This window comes from Coregonus lavaretus (assembly GCF_964263955.1).
Source record: "Coregonus lavaretus genome assembly, chromosome: 2".
NCBI lineage: Eukaryota > Metazoa > Chordata > Actinopteri > Salmoniformes > Salmonidae > Coregonus > Coregonus lavaretus.
Genome location: NC_139989.1, coordinates 43,203,311 through 43,222,100, shown reverse-complemented (window position 1 = coordinate 43,222,100; position 18,790 = coordinate 43,203,311). Strand labels below are relative to the sequence as shown.

The following is an 18,790-nucleotide window of genomic DNA, read 5'->3' as shown; positions in this document are numbered from 1 at the left end:
TAACCGAAAGGTCGCTGGTTCTAATCCCAGAGCCGACTAGGTGAAAAACCTGTCGATGTGCCCTTGAGCAAGGCACTTAACCCTAATTGCTCCTGTAAGTCGCTCTGGATAAGAGCGTCTGCTAAATGACCAATTTAATTTAACTAGAGTGAAAGCACCGCCAGCATTCAAAAGTGACCAAAACATCAGCCAGGAAGCATAGGAACTGAGAAGTGGTCTGTGGTCACCACCTGCAGAACCACTTCTTTATTGGGGGTGTCTTGCTAATTGCCTATAATTTCCACCTGTTGTCTATTCCATTTGCACAACAGCATGTGACATTTATTGTCAATCAGTGTTGCTTCCTAAGTGGACAGTTTGATTTCACAGAAGTGTGATTGACTTGGAGTTACATTGTGTTGTTTAAGTGTTCCCTTTATTTTTTTGAGCAGTGTATAATATGTTTTTGTAAACTCAACCAAGGTAACCCAGATGGTATACTTTGGGGGCAAGTGCTAGCAACAACATTGAGTGGAGATTTTGCAGAGTGCGTATTTACTGGTAGGTAATTGGAGCCTATTGAGCCTCCAACCTTTGTAATCTCTGACACCCTGCGCATCTGTCCACAAGAGAGTACAACCTTGTGACATTTATTACTGACTCGGATGCAGCTGAGAAGAAACTAAACACTAAATTGGTGAATTTAGTGGAAACTTGCCCATTTGTAACAAACATGGTAACAAGCATTTGTTGTTACACCTCTGTAATTACAGACTGCAATTACCACCAGTTACATGTTATTATAGTGTAACTATGAGTTATTACGATTAACTACAATACCTGTTACATGTAATTACACTGTAATAAGGACCCCTTAAAATGAAGTTTTAGCTTGCAAATGTTCTTTAAATTCCTCTAGCAACACCAGGTTGGTTGCCAAATACACACGTTAGAAACTGAGAACAAAAGTTTGGTTAGGCATTTGAATAAGACGAACGTTTTTCAATGTGACACAGAGTGCGTCGGCGCAGTGAGGTCCACGTGGTTGAAAAGCAGTCACTAAGTATCTGATTGAAATGGAGGACACGGAGAGGCATATCAGAATTTGCTCGCTTTTTACATTCAGATAGCTAGGTGCATTAGCCACGTTTTATATTATTGGATTCATTATATTATTTTGTTAAACTTCAACTGCCAGTATGGGAAAGTCTAAGGTAAGCAGTTAAGAAGTTGTTGGCTAACGTTAGCTAGCTAATGGTTTCTAACTAAAGTTAGGTTAGCTAGCTAGCTATTGACACGATTCATATTATTGTAAACTGAATATACTGGTAACTATATTGAACATTGTCTCATCAGCATGTGGATGTTTAGCTAGGTGGATGAAAATGATGTTATGAGAATATATGAACAATGATTAAAATATTTGTAACTGATTACATCCACAACGGCTACAGTACCCGCGTTAGCTCGTAACATAGGGAAGTATCTTGGCCAGCTAAACTAACGTGTTAATTCAATTTCAGACCAAAAACCAGAAGAAATCACGTTTGAGTGCGAACCATGTGGCGGAAGAGGTGTTCGGTGCGGTCCCTCACTCCTTCGTGTTTCACCGTGGGCAAGTCGGCAAGAATGTCGGTCAACTCGTGGAGGACATGCGGCGCGTCATGGAGCCCTTCACTGCAGAATCCCTTAAGGTCCGTTTGTTCATGTCATGAAACTCTAAACTGGTCTTTATAACTGACTTGAATCAAAGAAAATTTACTTCAAGCCACATTTGTTACTTAATATATTTTGTGAATTTATAGAACGATTCATAATTCTGTAATCTTGCACTTTCAACCACTGCTCTGAGTACATTTTACATTTTAGTCATTTAGCAGGCGCTCTTATCCAGAGCGACTTACAGTTAGTGAGTTTTATTTTTTCATACTGGCCCCCCGTGGGAATCGAACCCACAACCCTGGCGTTGCAAACGCCATGCTCTACCAACTGAGCTACATCCCTGCTGGCCATTCCCTCCCCTACCCTGGACGACGCTGGGCCAATTGTGCGCCGCCCCATGGGTCTCCCGGTCACGGCCAGCTACGACAGAGCCTGGATTCGAACCAGGATCTCTAGTGGCACAAGTGGCCTTAGACCACTGCGCCACAAGTGCATCTTGTGCTCATAATGGATTGCATTTGAGGTCTTGCTTGCGTGTGATTGACAGGTGAGGAAGAAGAATGTGCTGAAGGACTTTGTGGCTGTAGCAGGACCACTGGGAGTGACACACTTCATGATCTTCACCAAGACGCCCAGCAGTATCAACATGGTAAATAAGTCTGCAAACACCAGGGGTGTATTCATTACTGAAACCGTTTCACTGTTAACTGTTTTTAAGAACCAAACTTAAGTAAACAACTCTTGTTTTTGTTGTCAAAACGTTTTATGTTTGGATTAAACAATTTATTTAGCAACAGAAGAACGTTTTGCAACATAATCTGTGTAATGAATACACCCCTGTTGCGTTACTGTACCATGAGGTGCTTTAACAGTAGACAGTCCCTATTTTTACAGCTGCTCTCTAAACCCTTGGCCTTTCAAAGGCAAGCAAAGGGAATATCTTTATGATTTATTGCTATTGATCAATGAAGTATATGCTGTGTCAGCCACCTCCTTAGTTATTCCAATTGCTGATGCAGATGATGAGTTATGAGAATATCTGAATTCATGATTAAGATGTTTTATCACTGATGCATCAATATCTACAGTTGGGCTGTTTACTAGATCCTAATGGCAAATGAGCGACTGTTTTAAATATTTTTTTTTCTCATTCCAGAGGCTTGCTCGGCTACCCAAAGGCCCTATGCTCCATTTCCGGGTGACCAAAGTGAGTACACAAACCCATATGATTTAATGTTATTTATTTTTACTTTTATTTAACCAGGTAAGCCAGTTGAGAACAAGTTCTCATTTACAACTGCGACCTGGCCAAGATAAAGCAAAGCAGTGCGATTAAAAACAACACAGAGTTACATATGGGGTAAAACAAAACATAAAGTCAAAAATACAACAGAAAATATATATACAGTGTGTGCAAATGTAGCAAGTTATGGAGGTAAGGCAATAAATAGGCCATAGTGCATAATAATTACAATTAGTAATAACACTGGAATGATAGATGTGCAAGAGATGATGTGCAAATAGAGATACTGGGGTGCAAATGAGCAAAATAAATAACAATATGGGGGTGAGGTAGTTGGGTGGGCTAATTTCAGATGGGCTGTGTACAGGTGCAGTGATCGGTAAGGCGCTCTGACAACTGATGCTTAAAGTTAGTGAGGGAGATAAGTCTCCAGCTTCAGAGATTTTTGCAGTTCGTTCCAGTCATTGGCAGCAGAGAACTGGAAGGAATGGCGGCCAAAGGAGGTGTTGGCTTTGGGGATGACCAGTGAGATATACCTGCTGGAGCGCATACTATGAGTGTGTGTTGCTATGGTGACCAATGAGCTAAGATAAGGTGAGGATTTGCCTAGTAGTGATTTATAGATGGCCTGGAGCCAGTGGGTTTGGCGACGAATATGTAGTGAGGACCAGCTAACAAGAGCGTACAGGTCACAGTGGTGGGTAGTATATGGGGCTTTGGTGACAAAACGGATGGCACTGTGATAGAGTACATCCAATTTGCTGAGTAGAGTGTTGGAGGCTATTTTGTAAATGACATAGCCGAAGTCAAGGATCGGTAGGATAGTCAGTTTTACGAGGGCATGTTTGGCAGCATGAGTGAAGGAGGCTTTGTTGCGAAATAGGGAGCTGATTCTAGATTTAACTTTGGATTGGAGATGCTTAATGTGAGTCTGGAAGGAGAGTTTACAGTCTAACCAGACACCTAGGTATTTGTAGTTGGCATGGGCAAGTTGCAGCGGAGGGTGCAGAGCTGGTGGCCGGGGTAGCCAGGTGGAAAGCATGGCCAGCCGTAGCAAAGTGCTTGTTGAAATTCTCGATTATTGTAGATTTATCGGTGGTGATAGTGTTTCCTAGCCTCAGTGCAGTGGGCAGCTGGGAGGAGGTGCTCTTATTCTCCATGGACTTTAGTGTCCCAAAACTTTTTGGAGTTAGTGCTACAGGATGCACATTTCTGTTTGAAAAAGCTAGCCTTTGCTTTCCTAACTGCTTGTGTATATTGGTTCATAACTTCCCTGAAAAGTTGCATATCGCGGGGGCTATTTGATGCTAATGCAGTACGCCACAGGATGTTTTTGTGCTGGTCAAGGGCCGTCAAGTCTGAGGAGAACCAGGGGCTATATCTGTTCTTAGTTCTGTATTTTTTGAATGGGGCATGTTTATTTAAGATTGAGAGGAAATTACTTTTAAAGAACAACCAGGCATCCTCTACTGATGGAATGAGATCGATATCCATCCAGGATACCTGGGCCAGGTCAATTAGGAAGGCCTGCTCACTAAAGTGTTTTAGGGAGCGTTTGACAGTGATGAGGGGTGGTCGTTTGACCGCGGACCCGTTACGGACGCAGGCAATAAGGCAGTGATCACTGAGATCCTGGTTGAAGACAGCGGAGGTGTATTTAGAGGGTAAGTTAGTCAGGATGATATCTATGAGGGTGCCCATGTTTATGGATTTAGGGTTGTACCTGGTAGGTTCCTTGATAATTTGTGTGAGATTGAGGGCACCTAGTTTGGATTGTAGGATGGCCGGGGTGTTAAGCATATCCCAGTTTAGGTCACCAAGTAGTACGAACTCTGAGGATAGATGGAGGGCAATCAATTCACATATGGTGTCCAGGGCACAGTTGGGGGCTGAGGGGTGTCTGTAGCAAGCGGCAACAGTGAGACTTATTTCTGGAAAGGTGGATTTTTAGAAGTAGGAGCTCAAACTGTTTGGGCACAGACCTGGATAGTATGATAGAGCTCTGCAGGCTATCTCTACAGTAGATTGCAACTCCACCCCCTTTGGCAGTTCTATCTAGATGGAAAATGTTGTAGTTGGGGATGGACATTTCTGAATTTTTGGTGGCCTTCCTTAGCCAGGATTCAGACACTGCTAGAACATCAGGGTTGGCGGAGTGTGCTAACGCAGTGAATAACTCAAACTTAGGAAGGAGTTTGGTCTGATGTTAACGTGCAGAAAACCAAGGCTTTTACGGTTACATAAGTCAACAAATGATAGCTCCTGGGGAGTAGGAGTGATACTGGGGGCTGCAGGGGTTAGCCACTACATCACCAGAGGAACAGAGGAGGACTAGAATAAGGATACGGCTAAAGGCTTTAAGAACTGGTCTTCTAGTGCGTTGGGTACAGAGAATAAAGGGGGCCGATTTCCGGGCGTTGTAGAATAGATTCAGGGCAATATGTACAGACAAGGATATGGAAGGATATGAGTACAGTGAAGGTAAACCTAAGCGTTGGGTAACAATGAAAGAGAGAGCATCACTGGAGGCACCGATTGAGCCGGTCTCTGCGTGTATGGGGGGTGGAACAAAGGAGCTATTTGAGGCAGTTTGAGAGGGACTTGGGGTTCTACAGTGAAATTGTATAATAAGAACTAACTGGAACAGCAATAGGCAAGGCATATTGACATGGGAGAGAGGCATAAAGCAATCACAGGTGTTATTAGAGAGAGCTAAGACAACAATTGGTAATGGCGATGAATGTTTGGGCTGAGGCTAAACAGATAAACAAGACAGAGTACTGTGTAAAGGAACAGTCCAGCAGGCATCAGCTGTGCAGCTGAGTGATCATAAGGTCCAGTGAACAGCAATATGTGAGTCCGAGGGCAGTTCGAATTGGTGCTACAGCACAGCGAGCAGGAAGCACGGCTGTTGTTTGCGTGTGCTAGCGGGCCGGGGCTAGCAGATGGATCTTCGTGGCCTTAGCAACGGGAAGCCTGTTGAAACCACAGATGATTACGTCGGCAGATCAGTCGTGATGGATCGGCGGGGCTCCGTGTCGACTCTAGGAGGTACCGTCCGGTTGACAGAGAGGTAGATAGCCGGGAGATGTGCCTGACTCGAGGCTAGCTCAAGGCTGATTAGCCAACAACAACATCCATTTGGTTGCAGCTAGCTAGTTGCGATGATCCGGTGTTAAAGGTCCAGTGATTCCGGCAGAAAATCCGATATGTTCTGGGTCGATAACGTGCTGTGCAGACTGGCCGATAATAGTCCAGGCAAGAGCTGGCTGGTAGGTAGTGCAGGCCACGGACAATGGTGAAAAACCGCTAACGGTGGCTAATAGCAAGTAGCTAGTTAGCTGGCTACTCCCGTCCGGTAGACAAAGAGGTAGATAGCCGGGATATGGGCCTGGCTCGAGGCTAGCTCAAGACTAACTGGTGCTTGCTTCGGGGGCAGTGGTGATTAGCCTACAGCAACATCCATTCGGTTGCGGCTAGCTAGTTGCGATCCGGTGTTAAGGTCCAGTGATTCAGTTATTCCGGCAGAAAATCTGACGTTCTGGGTGAAAACTGCTAACGGTGGCTAATAGCAAGTAGCTAGTTAGCTGGCTAGCTAGTTTCAACTGGAGATTCTAGATAAAGGTGAGTAAATAATAGAATCCGTTCCACATTGAGTGAGGCGGGTTGCAGGAAAGTATATTTAGTAGAAGGATGAAAAGTGTGATAGGGAAATATATACGTAAAAATACAAAAAACAGGCTATTTACACGGACACACAACAGAGAACATGACCGCACTGCTACGCCATCTTGGAATCAGATGGGAAATGGGCTCAAAGGATGACAGATTTCGACATGACTGTTAAAATGATATATGTTCAAAGTAAACGCACTGATGAGCCCCAATACTAGAAACAAGCAAATATAGGGTTTAGGGCTTCAATTGCTTTTCCTGAATATGTTCTTTCTCGTTTTCAGTACTCCCTTATTAAAGATGTGGTCTCGTCGCTGAAGAGGCACAGAATGCATGAACAGCAGTTCACGCATCATCCACTGCTGGTCCTCAATAACTTTGGCTCAGAGGGCATGCATGTCAAACTTATGGCCACCATGTTCCAAAACATGTTCCCTTCCATCAATGTGCACAAGGTATGTCAAAGGTACCAGTACATGGCATTTTGCTGGTTTGAGGATTTGTGAAATATGATTATCTGTGACGATCACTCAAAAGTAAACGCTTTCTGATATCCCACAATCCTTTTATCCTTTAGTATTATATTGAAGAGAATCAGGTTAGTATACATTTTAACAGATTTGCCTCTTGTAGGTAGCCCTCAACGCTATAAAGAGATGTGTTTTGCTGAACTACGATCCAGTGTCTCAAGAAATTGAATTTCGCCATTAGTAAGTATACAAGATGTTATGCACTCGTTTTAATTCAAGGTGGCTTGGTTAATCTATAGGAAGAATGCTTGGGCTCAGAGGATGACAGATTCCGAATTGACTGTTTAGTGATGTATATTCAAAGTAAACGCACTGATGCGCCCATCATCCAGAAACCCCACCCCCCTGTAGCTGACTAAATGGTTCAGTCCACACTCATCCTTGACCTTGTCCTTCTCCCTTGCCCTCTCTGCAGCAGCCTGAAAGTAGTCCCTGTGGGCATGAGTAGAGGAGTGAAGAAGCTGATGCAGGAAAAGTTCCCCAACATGAGCAAGTTTGAGGACATCAGTGAACTGCTGATGAAGTAAGAGCCCTGGCTGTTGTTGTCCTAGCAGACGGCAGAGTATCTCCTGCTGTACTTGAGGCTGGTCTATCTGCATATGTTTGGGTTCTCAATATAGCTTTGATTTTTAGCTGTTTCTAATGTTTCATAATGTTATTTGGGTGATAATACCTTGTCTATGTTGGCTGTGAAGTGATCTACCTACCAAGTCATTCTGAGGCACCCTACTGTGTAGTGCATGGTTGTTTACATTTGGCCAGCTGTTATGTGCTTTCTTACCCTGCTAACTTTCTTTCAGAGGGGCTAACCTTTCAGAAAGTGAAGCCGAGCAAGATGGTGATCACAACATAACGGAACTGCCACAGATCTACTCCGGGCGTGGTAACATGGAGTCTCAACAGAGCGCTGTGAGATTGACTGAGGTGATTACCATGGTGCCTTAGAGTGGCTGATCTTACTGATATTACATTGTAACCAGTGTTTCAATAGAATTGTCTATGCCTGTGTTGGCAGTGACTATAAATACTAGGTTTATAGCATCAGTTTGTCTTGTCATTTTCTGTCCATGGGATGTACATGATGAAAAGACAACTATGATTACCTGTGATATTTCACAAAAGTAAACGCTTACTGACACATCCTGACAGAGGTTATCAACATGGTGCCTTCAGCAGTTGATCCTACTGATGTGACATTGTAACCAGTTTCTGGTAAGTTTTTACAGCATCGGTTTGTTTTCTCTTCAGATTGGCCCACGCATCACCATGCAGCTGGTGAAGATCGAGGAGGGAATGGGAGAGGGGAACATACTCTACCATGCAGTCAGTAAGTACACCTGTCAGTTTCCTGTTGATTTAGCTGTCCATGGGATGTACATGATGAAAAGATAACTGATTACCTGTAATATTTCAACAACAAAAATAAACGCTTACTGACACATCCACCGAGAATGGGTGTTTCTGTTGGTTGGTCATGGTAAAATGCTGATGCAGGCCCTCTGAATGTATTTTCTGAAGTCGCCAAGACTGAGGAAGAGCTTCAGGAGATCCTGATCCGAAAAGAGGCGCAGATGAAAGAAAAGCAGGAACGGAAGAAAAAACAAGAGCAGGATGTTGCCCAAAAGAAAGCGTTACGGGAGGAGAACAAGTGAGTGTTATAGCACATTGTAACTGCTTTTCAGTCCACATGAGTTGGAGTGGAACAGTGATATTTGTTTCTGTAATGTCAGAAAAAGAAGCATGGCAGGCATCAAGAGGAAGCGCCAGGAGGAGGAAGAGCATGACCCTGAAGTGGAGGATCCTGGGAACCAGGATAACAGGCCTCCGGTTGTTGAATCTGACGACGAGGCAGAGTACTACAGACAGGCTGTAGGGGAGGAGCCAGATGAAGGTATGTACTCTTTAAGTACTGAACCAAGTTTCTATAGTTTGTTTTGTTGTACTATATTATTGTGCTACTTTGGCAGACAATCACCTTCTATATTAATTTTTCTCCCTCCCCCATCTAGATATGTTCCCTGCAGCCAAGAGGAGGCAAAGACCTGAAAGGCCCTCAGGCGGACCCTTCAAGAAGAGGAAACCGTTCTCTGGTGACGACAGTAAAATCAAATATGGTTCCAAGTCACCTCATAGGTCTGGTCCAAGAGGGAAACCCAGAGACCGAATGGGGGGTGACGGGGACAGGAAAGAGGGAAAGAAATTTGGGGGTGGAGGCAAATCTTTTGGAAAGATGTCACCGGGGGGCAAGAGGTTTGGAGGGAAGACATTTGGGGATGGGGACAAGCGGTTTGGAGCGAAAAAATTCGGTGACGGAGATAAGAGATTTGGAGGGAAGAAGTTTGAGAGGGGAAAGAAATTTGGGGGTGATGGGGGTTCTAAGTTTAAGGGCAAACCTCGTCATAGTGGTTTGAAGAAGGGTCCTGGAGGGGCGAAGGGGGGCTTCAAACAGAGGAAGGGGAAGAGCTGAGCTTCACAACCCTCTGAAAGCCTGGACTGATGAATGCTGAGCGCACTACTGTGGTAGAACACCACGTGGCAGTATGGACTCACTATTGTGGTCACTGATCAACATGAACAGAGGAATGTATTCATTCATGAAAGGACATTGGTATTGCAACAAGTCAGCGGGAGGACTGGATGAAAATGCAATGATGTAGTTTTGTTCCTTGTGAAGATGTTTTATAAAAAATGTATAAGCATTGGCAAATAAATTGCTGAATGCAAAGTACAGCTCAATTGTCTTCCCTTTTTTTCTTGGGGCTGACTCACATGTAGCCTCTGCCACAGGCTTTCACCTCAAAGCGTGTGCGAGAACTGGAGTTGAGGCTGGTGCGCATGACACTCAAGTTGTGCAATTTGAAATTGGTAGTGTGCTACAAGTAGAACAATGGCATGCAGCGTTAGTCACACTTCTTCAAAATGCTTACAAATAGGTTGATGGGGGAGGCAGAGGTCCGAAAGGGAAGTGACTGCTTTAAATGTTTGTTGTACATGTAACTAACGTATCATGGGAAGTTCTATTGGTCTCAAGTCTACCACAGTAACTGTAGCCTTATGTCCGTGTCAATGAGTAAGTACTAATCTGGCTTTATTCTGAGATAATTGCCATTTTTATATAAATATATATATATATATTTTTTTACATATCTGTAAAGTGTAAGGACAAAATGGAGTAAAAGTGGACCGTTACAATTGACCACCTGTTAATGTTTTTGAATACTGGTGCATGCTTCAGGTTTTTGTGTCTGAATAGACTAGAGAAGTGACATCGAACTGTCTTGTGGCTTTTCTTAGAGAAATAATATTTAACTTATTGTTTTAGGCTCCATGGGGTGTTTTGGATAGACATTCTGTTGGTTTAAGATTTACACAACTGTGGTCCATGGTATTTTAGATGATTATTTGCTATCCATTGCACAACATTAGTATGGAGAACTGCAGTGTTTTTTTATAACTTTTTGACCACATATGTATATTACTGATAAAACAGAACAGCTCTGAAGGAATCTTAAACCACAGTACTAATTCTAGCGATTTATTAAATGTATTGTGACAGAATGGTACTGATTGCTGTTATGATGGATGTTATGGCACAATGCAAAGTTGTCCTTAGGGGATGACGATGAACTGCGTAAAAGAATGGTTCTCAACTTCAGAATATAATGAATATCTGTATTCTTTTTCTTCAACAGAGATTGACAAATACCGCTTTTGGGAGCCAGTTCGCGCAGCCTTTTCCCGTCTTATTTTCTAATTTCCCACAGAAATCAACACGGAACAAACATGATTGAGCACAACTCTTCTTGTCATAAGTTCCAAGTGCAGTTATTGCCTTCAATGTACGGTGTTGAGTTCTGCGTGGCGTTGGTTGGTAACTTGTTTGCCCTGAGACTCCTGGCGACCAGGGAGAGGAACAACTGGCACACTGGTGTGGTGTTGTCCTGTAACCTGGCCATCAGTGACCTGCTCTATGTCCTCACCCTGCCCCTGCTCATAGTCTACTACATGCAGGAGAAGAACTGGATGTTTGGGATCGAGGTCTGTAAAATAGAACGCTTCCTCTTCACCTGCAACCTGTATGTTAGCATCTACTTCATCATGTGTATCAGTGTGAACCGCTATGTGGCCATTGTGTACCCCTTCTTCACCCGGAACCATGTGAACCCCGCTAAAGCCAAGGCTGCCAGTGTCGTCATCTGGATCTTTGTGACAGCCATCTCCTCTCCTGTGTTGAAGTTTGCCTCCACATGTCAACAGGGAAACAACACAACCCATTGTGTGTCCTACTCCAATTGTGCCACCAGTTATGAGGTTACAGTTGCATACTCTCACTTGTTTTACAAATTGTTTCTGTCTGTGGTTGGGTGTTTTATTCCCTTCCTGGTCACATTTGCATCATACTGCGCAGTGTTGAGGGTGGTGTGGAGGAATGTGAATATAACCTCCCTAGAGAAACGTAAGGTGGCCCTGATGGTGTTTGCAGTGGTTGTGCTATATGCCATTTCCTTTGTGCCTTATCACCTCCTCCAGAGCTACCATCTCTACCGGAAGGTTAAACTGGGCTCTGTCTGCGACTGGGATTACAAGGCCTACCAGGTGTCTAAGGGACTGGCTACACTGAACATGTGCATCCATCCACTGCTCTACATGGCTGTGTTTGATAGCATCAGAGTGACCTGCTGTGGAAGGAACTCAGCAGATATGGCAATGAATAAGACATGAAAAAAATTATGCTCTTTGGATGTTTGCACTGATGGTGTTTCTGATAAGCAAGTGTTACACACAGTTGATGAATTATCAGTAAATAACTGCAGCTAATGTTCCTTCCAATGTTCTGATGTAAGATGTTTTTGATGGTCTTTTTTTTGTTTGTTTTTTTCAATAAAGTCTAAACTATGCCCTCTTCCATATTCATTATTACCGTATCAGACAATAGAAATTGAACAAATTCAAAATAACTATTTGAAATGTTGCTACATTCGTACATAATAACTTAGTTTTCAAATGAGCTTACATGACAGGATAAATACATGAACACCAAAAGCACAGGATAAAAAGTTATTATAACCACCATTTTGTGCCCTAGGAGACAGTGGATGGTGGTTGGAAGAGCGCGCTTGTTTGAAATGGAAAAGAGTCGCTGTAGCTATTGACAAAGAAGAACATCAAGAGGAAGCAGCTGCTTTACAAGTGGGATGCACTGTTGAGCGCTACATCCCGAGGGGTTCGTGCTGATTGTACGGAGATTGTGACATGTTAAATGGCATCCCTTGAGAGGGCAAAAACAAGATGTATGTCAGGAGAAGGGCAGTATTATCATAAGGTGATGTATACTTGGAATACGGAGGAGGAATGGAGGGGAAAAGAGAGGGAGGAAGAGGTTGAGCTTGAGTCAGTTAAACATGGCGGGGGGAAGGGAGATGGTTTGTTAAAGAAGAATGAGTGAGCTGTATGCCGGATCGAAAACAGGAGGAGAAATGGAAGTGAATGAGCTGAAGTATCGGAGGTGCAGTGGCGACTTGTCATTATGGCAGGTAGCCCCATTTGGCACCTTAGCCAAATACATTTAAACTCAGTTTTTCACAATTCCTGACATTTCATCCTAGTAAAAATTCCCTGACTTAGGTCAATTAGGATCACCACTTTATTTTAAGAATGTGAAATGTCAGAATAATAGTAGAGATAATTATTTATTTAAGCTTTTATTTCTTTCATCATATTCCCAGTGGGTCAGAAGTTTACATACACTCAATTAGTATTTGGTAGCATTGCCTTTAAATTGTTTAACTTGGGTCAAACGTTTCGGGTAGCTTTCCACATGCTTCCCACAATAAGTTGGGTGAATTTTGGCCCATTCCTCCTGACAGAGCGGGTGTAACAGAGTCAGGTTTGTAGGCCTCCATGCTCGCACACACTTTTTCAGTTCTGCCCACACATTTTCTATAGGATTGAGGCGACTCCGGGATGCTGACCTTGGCAGAGTTGCAATGAAAAAGCCATATCTCAGACTGCCCATCTTAATCTTTTCTTTTTATTGGCCAGTCTGAGATATGGCTTTTTCTTTGCAACTCTGCCTAGAAGGTCAGCATCCCGGAGTCGCCTCTTCACTGTTGACGTTGAGACTGGTGTTTTGCGGGTACTATTTAATGAAGCTGCCAGTTGAGGACCTGTGAGGTTTCTGTTTCTCAAACTAGACACTCTAATGTATTTGTCCTCTTGCTCAGTTGTGCACCGGGGCCTCCCACTCCTCTTTCTATTCTGGTTAGAGCCAGTTTGAGCTGTTCTGTGAAGGGAGTAGTACACAGCGTTGTACGAGATCTTCAGTTTTTTGGCAATTTCTCGCATGGAATAGCGTTCATTTCTCAGAACAAGAATAGACTGACGAGTTTCAGAAGAAAGTTATTTGTTTCTGGCCATTTTTAGCCTGTAATCGAACCTACAATCGCTGATGCTCCAGATACTCAACTAGTCTCAAGAAGGCCAGTTTTATTGCTTCTTTAATCAGTTTTCAGCTGTGCTAACATAATTGCAAAAGGGTTTTCTAATGATCAATTAGCCTTTTAAAATGATTAACTTGGATTAGCAAACACAACGTGCCATTGGAACACAGGACTGATGGTTGCTGATAATGGGCCTCTGTACGCCTATATAGATATTCCATTAAAAATCAGCCGTTTCCAGCTAAAATAGCCATTTACAACATTAACAATGTCTACACTGTATTTCTGATCAATTTTATGTTATTTGAATGGACAAATAAATAGCTTTTCTTTCGAAAACAAGGACATTTCTAAGTGACCCCAAACTTTTGAACGGTAGTGTATATATATATTTTTGCCTGTTTTGCATGTTATTTTGTCATTAATATGTGTCACATATCAGTTTGCAATGTAAAACAAAAGAAATAAAATAATAATTTAGTTAATAAAGCAGCATACAAACATTGTCTCTTTTTTGCTTTCTTGAGTAAGGCAGTGCCAAAATGCAGGTGTTTCAGCCTAGCTCAGTGCTTTCTGTGGTGGTGGGGCAGCCAGCAGAAAATACAGAGTGTATGGGTTGGTAATGTTCTCTAGTTGCGCTGTGATTGGCTCAGTGTTCTGTCACTCATGGGGACACTACATCGCCGCAAAATCTATGGGTAGAGCTCGAAAATTCAAGCCCCTTGGGTGCTGCCATAGATTTACATTTGAAGTGCCCATCCAAGAATGCTCAAGGTCATTGCCCACAGATGAAATTAAGTCAAATCACGGTATATCTACCGTAGCTCTGATCATGTCAACATCATACTTTCAAAATCTTAGCTAGCAATCTAGACAAGCAGCCATCATGAATGAAGTCGACAATCTACTGGCAAATCCTTTTCAATCCTTGTCATATGAAGAGAAATTATAGATAAAACGTATCAGTGCTCATCGGCCATTGGACATAAACAATACACAACAAGTTGGAAATCGCAAATTCAACAATGAGTGGTTTGGAAGGAATCAGTGGCTAACTGCAAGCATTTTAAAGCAATAACTAGCCTGCTATTCAGTGGAGTGGGTGGGTGGTCCAAGCCTGGGTTTAAGGGTCTCTTTTCCAAGCTTAAAATGATAAACATTCACATGCAACACCATGGGCCAGAAAATGTTGAATACATTGATCATACTGTCAATCCAGCATGACTCCTGCCGTGTTCAAAATAACAGGAAACTCGGAACTGGGTAATCTCAGACTTCAGTGAGTTCAAGACAACTGGGAACTCTGAAAAAAACGAGCTCCGACTGGGAAAATACGTTTTGAACGGTCATTCAACTCTATTCCAAGTTGGGAACTCGGGCCTCTTTCTAGAGCTCCGACCTGAAGATCACTGATGTCATGATTCGACCTGGTTTTTTTCAGAGTTCCCAGTTGTCTTGAACACACCATAAATCCAGAGAATGCCGAACTTTGGTGACAACATTTGGCCACAAGAAGGAACGCCGCGCCACTGTCCTGTTCAAGTGAGCACAGCCAACAAGGTGAGTCCAAAAATGTATTGTCTGCTGCTGCATAAATTATGTAATATGCCAGGGATGTATGTATACTGTAGCTAAGAAAGTCATACTACGTGTATGTTCTGTAGTAAGCTGTTAGTAGCCCATGTGCCTCACCCTAATAATTGGGTCCCTTTCCCCCTCATAACTTAGCCTACTATTCTGACTTGGTGGTGCACATTTAGCCTATAGCCTGTTTTAGGGAAATGTCATAATCGAATATTGTAAGACCTACATTGTTTGCTTATATGCCCCCTTTATTTATCCTACTCATCCTTGACCTTGTCCTTCTCCCTTGCCCTCTCTGCAGCAGCCTGAAAGTAGTCCCTGTGGGCATGAGTAGAGGAGTGAAGAAGCTGATGCAGGAAAAGTTCCCCAACATGAGCAAGTTTGAGGACATCAGTGAGCTGCTGATGAAGTAAGAGCCCTGGCTGTTGTTGTCCTAGCAGACGGCAGAGTATCTCCTGCTGTACTTGAGGCTGGTCTATCTGCATATGTTTGGGTTCTCAATATTGCTTAGATTTGTAGCTGTTTCTAATGTTTCATAATGTTATTTGGGTGATAATACCATGTCTATGTTGGCTGCGAAGTGATCTACCTACAAAGTCATTCTGAGGCACCCTACTGTGTAGTGCATGGTTGTTTACATTTGGCCAGCTGTTATGTGCTTTCTTACCCTGCTAACTTTCTTTCAGAGGGGCTAACTTTTCAGAAAGTGAAGCCGAGCAAGATGGTGATCACAACATAACGGAACTGCCACAGATCTACTCCGGGCGTGGTAACATGGAGTCTCAACAGAGCGCTGTGAGACTGACTGAGGTGATTACTATGGTGCCTTAGAGTGGCTGATCTTACTGATATTACATTGTAACCAGTGTTTCAATAGAATTGTCTATGCCTGTGTTGGCAGTGACTATAAATACTAGGTTTATAGCATCAGTTTGTCTTGTCATTTTCTGTCCATGGGATGTACATGATGAAAAGAGACAGTGCCTTGCAAAAGTATTCATCCCCCTTGGCATTTTTCCTATTTTGTTGCATTACAACCTGTAATTTAAATGGATTTTAATTTGGATTTCATGTAATGGACATACACAAAATAGTCAAAATTGGTGAAGTGAAATGAAAATAATAACTTGTTTCAAGAAATTCTAAAAAATTAATAACGGAAAAGTGGTGCGTGCATATGTATTCACCCCCTTTGCTATGAAGCCCCTAAATAAGATCTGGTGCAACCAATTACCTTCAGAAGTAAAATAACTACTTAAATAAAGTCCACCTGTGTGCAACCTAAGTGTCACATGATCTGTCACATGATCTCAGGATATATACACCTGTTCTGAAAGGCCCCAGAGACTGCAACACCACCAAGCAAGCGGCACCATGAAGACCAAGGAGCTCTCCAAACAGTTCAGGGACAAAGTTGTGGAGAAGTACAGATCAGGGTTGGGTTATAAAAAAATATCAAAAACGTTGAACATCCCACGGAGCACCATTAAATCCATAATTAAAAAATGGAAAGAATATGGCACCACAACAAACCTGCCAAGAGAGGGCCGCCCACCAAAACTCACGGACCAGGCAAGGAGGGCATTAATCAGAGAGGCAACAAAGAGACCAAAGATAACCCTGAAGGAGCTGCAAAGCTCCACTGCGGAGATTGGAGTATCTGTCCATAGGACCACTTTAAGCCGTACACTCCACAGAGATGGGCTTTACAGAAGAGTGGCCGGAAAAAAGCCATTGCTTAAAGAAAGATATAAGCAAACACGTTTGGTGTTCGCCAAAAGCCATGTGGGAGACTCCCCAAACAAATAGAAGAAGGTACTCTGGTCAGATGAGACTCAAATTGAGCTTTTTGGCCATCAAGGAAAACGCTATGTCTGGCGCAAACCCAACATCTCTCATCACCCCGGGGAACACCATCCCGACAGTGAATCATGGTGGTGGCAGCATCATGCTGTGGGAATGTTTTTCATCGGCAGGGACTGGGAAACTAGTCAGAATCGAAGGAATGATGGATGGCGCTAAATGCAGTGAAATTCTTGAGGGAAACCTGTTTCAGTCTTCCAGATATGTGAGACTGGGACGGAGGTGGAGGGGGGGTGAAAAGCTAACTGGCCCTCCCTGTGATATTTCAACAAAAAAAAAATAAACGCTTACTGACACATCCACCGAGAATGGGTGTTTCTGTTGGTTGGTCATGGTAAAATGCTGATGCAGGCCCTCTGAATGTATTATCTGAAGTCGCCAAGACTGAGGAAGAGCTTCAGGAGATCCTGATCCGAAAAGAGGCGCAGATGAAAGAAAAGCAGGAACGGAAGAAAAAACAAGAGCAGGATGTTGCCCAAAAGAAAGCGTTACGGGAGGAGAACAAGTGAGTGTTATAGCACATTGTAACTGCTTTTCAGTCCACATGAGTTGGAGTGGAACAGTGATTGTTTCTGTAATGTCAGAAAAAGAAACATGGCAGGCATCAAGAGGAAGCGCCAGGAGGAGGAAGACCCTGAAGTGGAGGATCCTGGGAACCAGGATAACAGGCCTCCGGTTGTTGAATCTGACGATGAGGCAGAGTACTACAGACAGGCTGTAGGGGAGGAGCCAGATGAAGGTATGTACTCTTTAAGTACTGAACCATGTTTCTATAGTTTGTTTTGTTGTACTATATTATTGTGCTACTTTGGCAGACAATCACCTTCTATATTAATTTTTCTCCCTCCCCCATCTAGATATGTTCCCTGCAGCCAAGAGGAGGCAAAGACCTGAAAGGCCCTCAGGCGGACCCTTCAAGAAGAGGAAACCGTTCTCTGGTGACGACAGTAAAAACAAATATGGTTCCAAGTCACCTCATAGGTCTGGTCCAAGAGGGAAACCCAGAGACCGAATGGGGGGTGACGGGGACAGGAAAGAGGGAAAGAAATTTGGGGGTGGAGGCAAATCTTTTGGAAAGATGTCACCGGGGGGCAAGAGGTTTGGAGGGAAGAAATTTGGGGATGGGGACAAGCGGTTTGGAGCGAAAAAATTCTGTGACGGAGATAAGAGATTTGGAGGGAAGAAGTTTGAGAGGGGAAAGACATTTGGGGGAAAGAAATTGGGGGTTATAAGTTTAAGGGCAAACCTCGTCATGGTGGTTTGAAAAAGGGTCCTGGAGGGGCGAAGGGGGGGCGAAGGGGGGGCGAAGGGGGGCTTCAAACAGAGGAAGGGGAAGAGCTGAGCTTCACAACCCTCTGAAAGCCTGGACTGATGAATGAGCGCACTACTGTGGTAGAACACCAGGTGGCAGTATGGACTCACTATTGTGGTCACTGCAGCTTCTGATCACTGATAATTTTTTGGGGCTGACTCAAATGTTGCCTCTGCCACAGGCTTTCACCTCAGGCTGGCGCGCATGAGACTCGAGTTGTGACATTTGCATTTGGTACTGTGCTACAAATAGAACAAGGTGCAGGCAGCGTTAGTCACACTTCTTGAAAATGCCTACACATGGGTTGATAGCCTTATCTGTCGGTGTCAATGAGTAAGTACTAATCTGGCTTCATTCTGAGATCATTGCCAATATATATATATATATATATATATATATATATATATATATATATATATATTAAATGTATATCTGTAAAGTGTAAGGACAAAACGGAGTAAAATGTGACCGTTATAATTGACCACCTGTTAATCTTTTAGAA

The 18,790-nt window shown here is 43.3% G+C and overlaps 1 protein-coding gene and 1 pseudogene across 2 annotated transcripts; both read left to right on the top strand.

Annotated features, from left to right (window-relative positions):
- The first annotated feature begins 988 nt into the window (after positions 1-988).
- Positions 989-11,910, top strand: LOC311139127 (uncharacterized protein). Its single transcript, XM_084174018.1, has 13 exons — positions 989-1,193; positions 1,503-1,673; positions 2,189-2,290; positions 2,798-2,848; positions 6,844-7,014; positions 7,193-7,269; positions 7,505-7,612; positions 7,890-8,013; positions 8,338-8,416; positions 8,608-8,737; positions 8,820-8,980; positions 9,099-9,551; positions 10,808-11,910. The coding sequence occupies exons 1-13, from the start codon at positions 1,179-1,181 to the stop codon at positions 11,809-11,811; spliced, it is 2,646 nt and encodes an 881-aa protein (XP_084030144.1). The 5' UTR covers positions 989-1,178; the 3' UTR covers positions 11,812-11,910.
- Positions 11,911-12,527: 617 nt separating this feature from the next.
- Positions 12,528-18,335, top strand: LOC311139118 (suppressor of SWI4 1 homolog; annotated as a pseudogene). Its single transcript has 6 exons — positions 12,528-12,595; positions 15,415-15,522; positions 15,800-15,935; positions 17,284-17,481; positions 17,561-17,715; positions 17,834-18,335. The product of its transcript is annotated as a suppressor of SWI4 1 homolog (transcript).
- The last annotated feature ends 455 nt before the right edge of the window (positions 18,336-18,790 follow it).